The sequence below is a fragment of the Nannospalax galili genome, unplaced genomic scaffold (genome assembly GCF_000622305.1).
Source record: "Nannospalax galili isolate Female #2095 unplaced genomic scaffold, S.galili_v1.0 scaffold255, whole genome shotgun sequence".
Classification (NCBI taxonomy): domain Eukaryota; kingdom Metazoa; phylum Chordata; class Mammalia; order Rodentia; family Spalacidae; genus Nannospalax; species Nannospalax galili.
In genome coordinates this window covers 3,252,735-3,261,070 of record NW_008338999.1, presented here as the reverse complement: position 1 = coordinate 3,261,070, position 8,336 = coordinate 3,252,735, and the positions used below count along the sequence as shown (strand labels likewise).

Below are 8,336 nucleotides of genomic sequence, written 5' to 3'. Positions count from 1 at the left end.
AGTGCTCCTGGGGAAATTTTAAATATTCTTTGACACATATTTTTTTCAATTTTTCCATTTATTCACTTATTTATTTATTTATTTATTTATTTATTTATTTTGTGTATATGTGCATATGTGTGTGGGTGTGCATGCCACAGTATTCATGTGGAGGCCAGAGGACAACCTGTGGGAGTCCATTCGGTCCTTCTACCATGTGAGTCCCGAGATCAAACCTAGGCCATCAAACTTGGCATCCATAGATGTTTGATTCTAGGACCCCTTTGAATACCAAACCAATGGCTGCTCAAATGCATGCTATGAGATCGTATAGAGTTCATACATATCCTGTACTCACCTAGTCACATACTTTAAATCATCTTGAAAATATCGTACCTGGGCTGGAGAGATGGCTCAGAGGTTAAGAACACTGGCTGTTCTTGCAGAAGACCCAGGTTTGAATCCTAGCACCCACATGGCAGCCGACAACCATCTGTAGCTCCAGTTCCAGGGGATCTGATGCCCTCTTCTGCCCTGTGTGAGCATTGCACAACATGAGTGTACTTGCATACATGCATGCAACACACACACATAAAATAAAAATAAATCAAAAAAATTTTAAAATAAATGATACTATCTAATACAATGCAAATTCTATGCATATAGTTATTATGCTGTTTATTAGGAAATAATGACGACAAAAAAGAACTTTATATTTTGAGAACAGATGCAACTTTTCCCAAATATTTTTGACCTGAAGTTGGTTGGATTCATGGGTACAGAACCTCTGGATGTATATTTATTGTCTCTTATACGGCTACAAGAGGGGGAGGTAGGGAGGGAAACAGGGAGGGAGGGAAGCAGGGAGGGAGGGAGGGAGGGAGGGAGGGCAGATATCAGAGTCAGAATGGGACTGCAGCTGTCCTGGCTCTCTGTTCTAAGTTTTGTCCTTTCTGTGATGGAATGATGCCTGGAATAAAATACAACATGGTTACAACTCAAAACTGACTGTTCAGCTAATTCTGTCTACTGCTTTCTTCCCAAAATGACATGCACTATTTGAAGTGCATTTAGGACCCTACCTGACAGAAATGCTTTCCACTCTCAGGAACAAGAAGTGTAGGCCAGCAGAATGGCTCAGTCAGTAAAGAGCTGGCCTTGGAAGCACAAAGGCCCCGAGTTCAATCTCAGAGCCCACATTAAAAATGCCCAGAATGCAGATCTCTGTGAGTTCAAGGCCAATCTGGTCTACACAGTGAGTTCTAGGTCAGCTGGGTTACAGGGGAGACCCTGTTTCAAAAAGACCAAAAACAAAACAACAAACAAACAAAAAAGAAAACACCACCCAGGACGGACATAACACTTGTAATCCCATTGCTGGGGAGGCAGAGAGAAGAGGCTCCCTGGGGCTCACTGGCCAGTCAACCTAGCCTAATTGATGAGCCCCAACCTCCCAACCCATGAGCCATCCTGTGTCAAAGTAAAGAAAGTGGATGACTTGAGGATGACACCCGAGGTTGTCCTCTGGCCTCCACATGCACACACATGCACACATACCAACACACACGTTCACCTGCACACACATGCACTTGTACCCATTCATACACAAGTCTTAGAAAACAAGAAGTATAAAGAGGAAAATGGTACGTGTGAAAGTACCCCAACGCCATGAGGCAGAAGACACCCCAATGTGGTAGGCATGGCAAGACCAGAGTAGTGCTCATACAAAGAAGGTAGAGAGCTTCAGAGCTGGAAAATACTTCCTCACTGAAGAAAGGAAAACATCTCTAAGGAATTTTCAACATTGTGTTTCTAATTTAAAGGAGCCTCATTGCTTTCTCCTTCTCCCTCCTGTCAGTGAAGCTGTTGCTATAGTTGCACCACCATGGTACCGGACATAGTTATCTCCAGTGCCATGGAGAGACATATGGATGCTAAAACGGGGGTGTCCATGACCTTGTCGGGCAGTGGCATCAACTGTCTTGGTTTCTGTTTGCAGGCTATACAGTTTGATCCAGAAACCCACCTGCCCGCCGTTACTGACATGTGTACAGGCTGTACACTCTGCCTCAGCGTCTGCCCTATTATCGACTGCATCAGGATGGTTTCCAGGACAACACCTTATGAACCAAAGAGAGGCTTACCCTTAACTGTGAAGCCGGTGTGTTAAGGTGATTTGTAAGACAGTTGCTGTGAACGTTGATGTTCCCAACACAGGATGATCTTTCTCAAAAATGTAATCATTGTGTTCAGTCCATTCCAAATTAAAATATATGTAATTTTCAAAGAAATTTCTAAGTTGAGAAAAACAATGTCTAATGCCAGTGGCCAATTAATGGTCATAAAATGAAATAATTCTTCTCTGAGGGTAACCGTTAAGTAGCCACCTACCAATTAATTGGATGTGCTCTGTCAGTTGTCTATTGTGAAAAATTAACTTTTTCATGGCGATTAGTGTGACAGTTTTCAAATTGCCCTATACCATGCTCCATCTTTGATTTTTAATTGTAAATGAAGTGAACTATTTTGGAACAAAATACACTCACATATAATAAAATGTTCCCAAGGAAACACTTCATAATTAAAAATTACCTGCAATTTTAATACTGTTACTAGGACATATAATTAGCTCCATTAAGAACAAACGAAGAAAGTCAAATTATTACTTACTATGACATGGGGAAAAAAAACTAAAAGAGGGTTTCTAGATTTTATTAAGGCCTCCTTTGTTGAAATAGCTCCCTTTTTAGTGCTGGACACAGAAAGTGGGAGTATTTCCTAAAATACTGTTCACCACTCAGGCCTAAGACTGCTGTCCAGACTGCACATGGATAGACCACATGCCATCATTATTTAAATACTCTTGGAATAGGATATTAGGATGGAGCTCTGGTCAACACTAGACTTTTGCTGTGCATAGAACTGCTCTGTCTACTGTTCATAGTCACCACTATTATGGAAACAATGTTCAAACAAATTCCAGATTATACAGTGCTGAGCCATGGGCTTTATAATTCAGCAATGAAAAAACATCATATTCATAATATACGTATAATGTGCATAACCAGTTTAACTATTCTCTACTTCAGTGCTTATGTAATTTCAAAAGTAATGGACTAGAAAGAAATATATATTTTCTGATATTGACAAATAATATTTTTCTATTTCTCTATTTTTATAATTAGTAAATAGCATCATATAAAATCATTTAGCTCTTTATAGCACATTAATATAAATCTGCAGGTAGTAAATCAGAAAATGACTGTTTATGGCATATTTCAGTGACAGATACAAGATCTAGAAGTACATTTTGACTATAAGGTCTGTGTAATTGAATAATATTAAATAAAATTTTATGAACTGCTTTCAACATGGTTTTTGCTGTGTCTTTTCTAAATGCATCTTCCTGTCAAACCTTTACATTTTGACACAGAGTAGTTTTGGACTGGTTCTACAAAACGTTCCACCCAAATGCCATATAGATATTTATTAGTTCGAGTCTAATGGAGGAATGGTAGTGTAGTTCTTTGAATGCTTCCTTCCTGTCCCTCTTCCCCTCCTTCTCCACTGAAGGCAACTCTATTCTATCAAAAGGCATCTTTCACAAAGTATTGGCCAAGTGTCTTGCAGTGGTACAAGGCACAGGCCAGTGGCAAATAGAAGCCTGCTTACTTGAGGATATACCCAGAACTATGGGAAGCATGCCTGTCACTTAATGTTACTCCTCAGTTAGCTGTCAAGTAATGAGGACTCAGCTGAATGGACCCCTTTTGCACTGTTATCATGATGCAGGATCTCTGTTTTTGGGGTTGATAAGACTTAGCTAAGAGCCTCAGTGATCTAGCAAAAGAAATTCCCCATAGCTAAAAGCCATAATAGCATGAACCGGGGTGGGGGCAGTTTAGGTGTGGGTGGGTGGGTGTGCATGTGCAAAGGTCGACCTCAAGTGTTCCTCAGAGGCCTTCCACCTTGTCTGTTGAGGGAGAGCCTCTCACTGGGACCTGGGACTCAACAATTCAACTAAGTTGACTGGCCATTAGCCTCAGGGAGCCTCCTGTCTCCACCTCCCCAGTGCTGGAATTACAGCCTCATCACCAAGCCTGATTTTTGATGTGATTTCTACAGATTGAACTCAGGTCTTCATATTTTTGTGGCGTGCATTTCACCATCTGAGCTATCTTCCCAGCCCAGGTGAGCCTTTTAATCATGAGGGTCCATCAGCTTTGTAGGAATATCATGAAAGGCATCCCATGCATGTATATGGCAGTCCTCTTCAAGGCAGTCTTTTAGGAGTGCATTCTGTTCATACAGATTAAAGCAGTCTTCCCTTCAAGAGAGGGAAAGAGCACAGTGTGAGCTCATTCTTACACTACTTGGGGAACTGTGACTGACCGTAGCCTGGAGTCAGGCCACAACAATCCATGGCATGTTCCTTATGCAGCCTCCTTACACACATGTTCCCTTGCTAGTTGACACTGAGAAGCCTTCCTTGTCCAAGCTGTTTGTAGAAAACCTACCTCGGTTTTACATGCTTGGCCTGCAGAGAGACTCAGAATGCAGAAAGAATGAAAATCTCATTTTCTATCCAGTGAGAGGCCCCAAGTCAGCAGCCTTGATACAGCAGTTCTGCTGACTGGGGACACCGGATCAGACAGAAAGTCCGGTGAGTATTTCCTAATCAGAGTCTAAGAAACTATGCGGCAGGTCAACTTTATGTGTCAACTTGGCTGGACAGCAGGACCCATATGCTTGGCTAAACATTGTTCTGGATGCTTCTGTGAGGGTGTTTTGGTTAAAATTAGGTTAGTGGACTCTGAGTAAAATAAACTGCCTCCTGGAGCATGTGTGAGGGCCTCACATACCCACTGAAGACCTGAGCAGAACACAGGTCCATCTCCAGGAGAGAGGCCGCTAGCTCACGGCATTCACCCTCTGTCCTGGTTCCTCATCAGGCTGGGTTTGGACTTGGACTGGGGCTCTTTTTTCAGAGTCTTCAGTCTGCTGGCTCACCTTACCATCATGAACTCACTAAGTCCACACAGTTGTGTACATCAATTTCTTTAAATGGCTTAATTAAATCCTATTCGTTCTATTTCTCTGGAGAATCATGATGAATATGACATCTATTATCTCATTTGAATTACAGTGCTCAAGGGTGGGTAGACATAGATTCTTATGCAATCTAAATAACTTACTCCAAAGTGCACAGCTAATTGGGTATGTTTCTAAATACCTTAGTGTTTGTCAACTAGTTCACATTCCTCCCTGATGATTTCTTCATCTAGGTCTTCGTCCACTCAACAAATATCAAACAGCTCCAGTGTACCAAGTACTTGAGTAGAAATCATGACGTGAACTCAAATGATGAATGTTCCCTGGCTTACTCTGTTTGGGTTGATATAACAAACTACCATAAACAGAGTGACTCACAGAGAACAGAAAATTGTTCTCCGTATTCTAGAGACCAGGAAGGCCCAAACGCAATGTGTCAACAGATTTAATACCTGGTCTTTGACTCATAAATGTCAGGTTTTCACCATATCCTCACACAGTAGAAAGGGTGAATAAACCGTGTGACTTCTTATTAGGACACTAATCCCACTGACAAGCCCTCCACCCTCACAACCTAATCATCTCTAGAAACCTGATATCCTAAAACTAACACCTTGGAGATTAGAAATTCAACATATGAATTTGGAAGAAATGTGATCAGCAAGTGGCACTCCTTAGCTTCAAGATGTTTGTAATGTACAAGGGACACAGACATGTGACAGCTTTATGTCACGTGTGTTAAGTGCTGGGAAAGCAATCAGGAGAGAAGAACGGAGCCACAAGCTCTTGACAAGGTGACAATTAAGCCAAGTTTTGAGCTTATAAAAGAGAAAATGGGTAGTGAGAAAAGGACATCTCAAGGAGTGAAAATAAAAGAGAGCACAGAGAGGAATTTTCCAAAAACCTCAAGAACTTGGAATTAGCTAGAACAAAATGAACACGGAGCTGAAGATAAGACAGAAAGGTACAGACCACATTAGCATCTTTGAAGAAATTGGAGTCCCTATTCTGCTCACTTATTCATTCTTTCAAAAATGTGAAGTGCCTTTCTTATGACAATCACTTCCAGCTGATGGACAGTCAACCACAGCAGAGGCAGGCATGGACCCTGCCTTACTCCACTTACGTTAGAGGATCAGACAAAATCAAGCAAGTAACTAGACAGAATTATGACTAGTGCTCTGATGCTATCAAGGGCCCGAGACTTTGTGTGCTTGTTTGTGCTTCATGGAGTGGGTAGGACAGTCCTCAGGGATTCAGGTATGGGAAGATCCAGCCACCTGAATAAAGAGTGTCCCAGATAAAACAAGTGCAAAGACCGAGAGGCATTCAAATTACCGAAAAAGTAAACGGAAGCCGGGAAGTAGAAGGCGATTCCTAAGAATCTGTGAGAATCCAGGTGTGGGAATAGTCTTCGGGATGTTCCTTAAAACCTCTTCCTCCTCTCCTACCTTAATGCCAAAGCCCATGCTTCCAAGTTGGAACCCTACCCAAGTGTCTGACCTGCTGCTATGTTTAGGAATTTCAATCTCCAAGTTCCAAATCAAAAGCGTTATTTCTCCTACATTTGATGTTCCTTATCTGCTTTCAACAAACCACAATATCTAACAATTTTACCCCAATACCTTTCCCAAGGCTTTCTCCAACTTTCCACCTTCCAAATTCCCATGATTTATTCTACCATTATGTATCGCGGTGATCAATGTTGTCAATTTGACAGGATCTAGAAACACCTAAAAGGCAAACTCCAGGCACATCCTTGTGGGAGTTTCTAGATGGGATTAATTGAGGTTAGAAGACCCATTCTACGTGTGAATGGCACTATTCCCTGGACTGGAGTCCTGGGCTCAATAAAAAGAAGAAAACAAACTGAGCACCAGCATCCATCTCTTTCTGCTTCCTGTTGATGCTCTGTAACGTGACCAGATGCCTCATGTTCCTGCCACCATGCCTTCCCCTCCATGATGGACAGTAACTCCCCTTAAATTATATGCTGAAATAAATTCTTCCTCCCTTAAGGGCTTTCTTGTCAGATATTTGGTCACAAAAATAAGGAAAGAAATTAATACATGTATAATTCAGCTCTTGTAGACTACCCATTCTGGGGCTATGCTGTGATACTTGTCAGCACTATCAGAAAGCCCTCAAGCTCTACATGTTAACAACTGAAAATGAAATATAAGACCCTCCTATTCACGCTACCTACTACCATCCAACTGTGTATAACTGTTTATATCCCTGGGCCCCAGCCATGGTGGGAGGATGAAGAAAGATTTCTCTCCAGTGTAAAACCTTACTGTCCCTTAATTGCTTATGACCTCAAGCAGTCCAACCTCAATTTTCTAATCTGCAAAATTAGTATTTAAGTAATTTTATTGTCTTCCCAAGATCATTGTACGTTAAAAGGTGAAAGTGTAGATTAAGAAACTCATTGACTATGCATTCATTTTTCTTATTTAAAAACATTCTTTAAACAACCTTTTAAGAAAAAAGGACCTGGGGCTGGGGAGACCATTGAAAATTCAGTAACATGCCTGTTGTACAAGCGTGAAGGTTTGAATCTACACCCAGAACCCTCAGACGTATGCAGTGTGCTTGTAATCACAGCCCTGGGGAAGCAGAGTTTGGCAGATTCCTGAAGCCCACTGACCAGCCAGTCTAGACTACTTGATGAGCTCCAGGCCATGGAGAGAACCTGCCTCAAAGTAAGGGTGAATGGCACTTGTGAAACAACATCCAAGTTGTCCGACCTCCACACACATGGGCACACAAGGGCAGTCACACCTATGCACACACTCATAACAAGGAAATACTGGGAATATAAATACATTGTTTCAAGAGTTGTGGTTTGCCATCAAAATACCTAAGCCAGAATTAGTTGTAAATCTTAGTTTTCACGCCTTTAATAACAGTCTAAACAAAAGTTTCAATATGTCTTTATTTTTAAAACTTTACACTAGAATCCATCTAGTCTGTTTATAATTTACAGGAGTAGAGTATTTTAATAATAAATTTAAAAACACAGCAATTGAGATGTTAACTGTTCTTATTGGACAACCAAAGATTTATTTGATATAAAGCACCCCACTATAATAAAATAATTTCAAACTCTTTGACGATTTTGTGTAATATTGGGGGAAAAATTAAGAAAAAACTTGTAGCTGCTAAGACCATATAAAGCATACTTTTTAGATGTAGAAAATTCTTCTAGCATTGTTTTAAAACTCCCTTAGCAAAAAACAAATGCGACACCGACATGTGAAGAAATCTTCTCACTAACCACACAGTAATTTAATCATGTAAGA

The 8,336-nt window shown here is 40.9% G+C and overlaps 1 protein-coding gene across 1 annotated transcript in view; it reads left to right on the top strand.

Moving 5' to 3' along the window:
* Positions 1-3,349, top strand: part of Dpyd (dihydropyrimidine dehydrogenase) — a 978,758-nt gene extending 975,409 nt beyond the window's left edge. Inside the window, exon 23 of the mRNA XM_008833683.3 lies at positions 1,979-3,349. Within this exon, the coding sequence (XP_008831905.1) occupies positions 1,979-2,149 (171 nt within the window). The 3' untranslated portion in view covers positions 2,150-3,349. The remainder of the gene's footprint in view (positions 1-1,978) is intronic.
* The last annotated feature ends 4,987 nt before the right edge of the window (positions 3,350-8,336 follow it).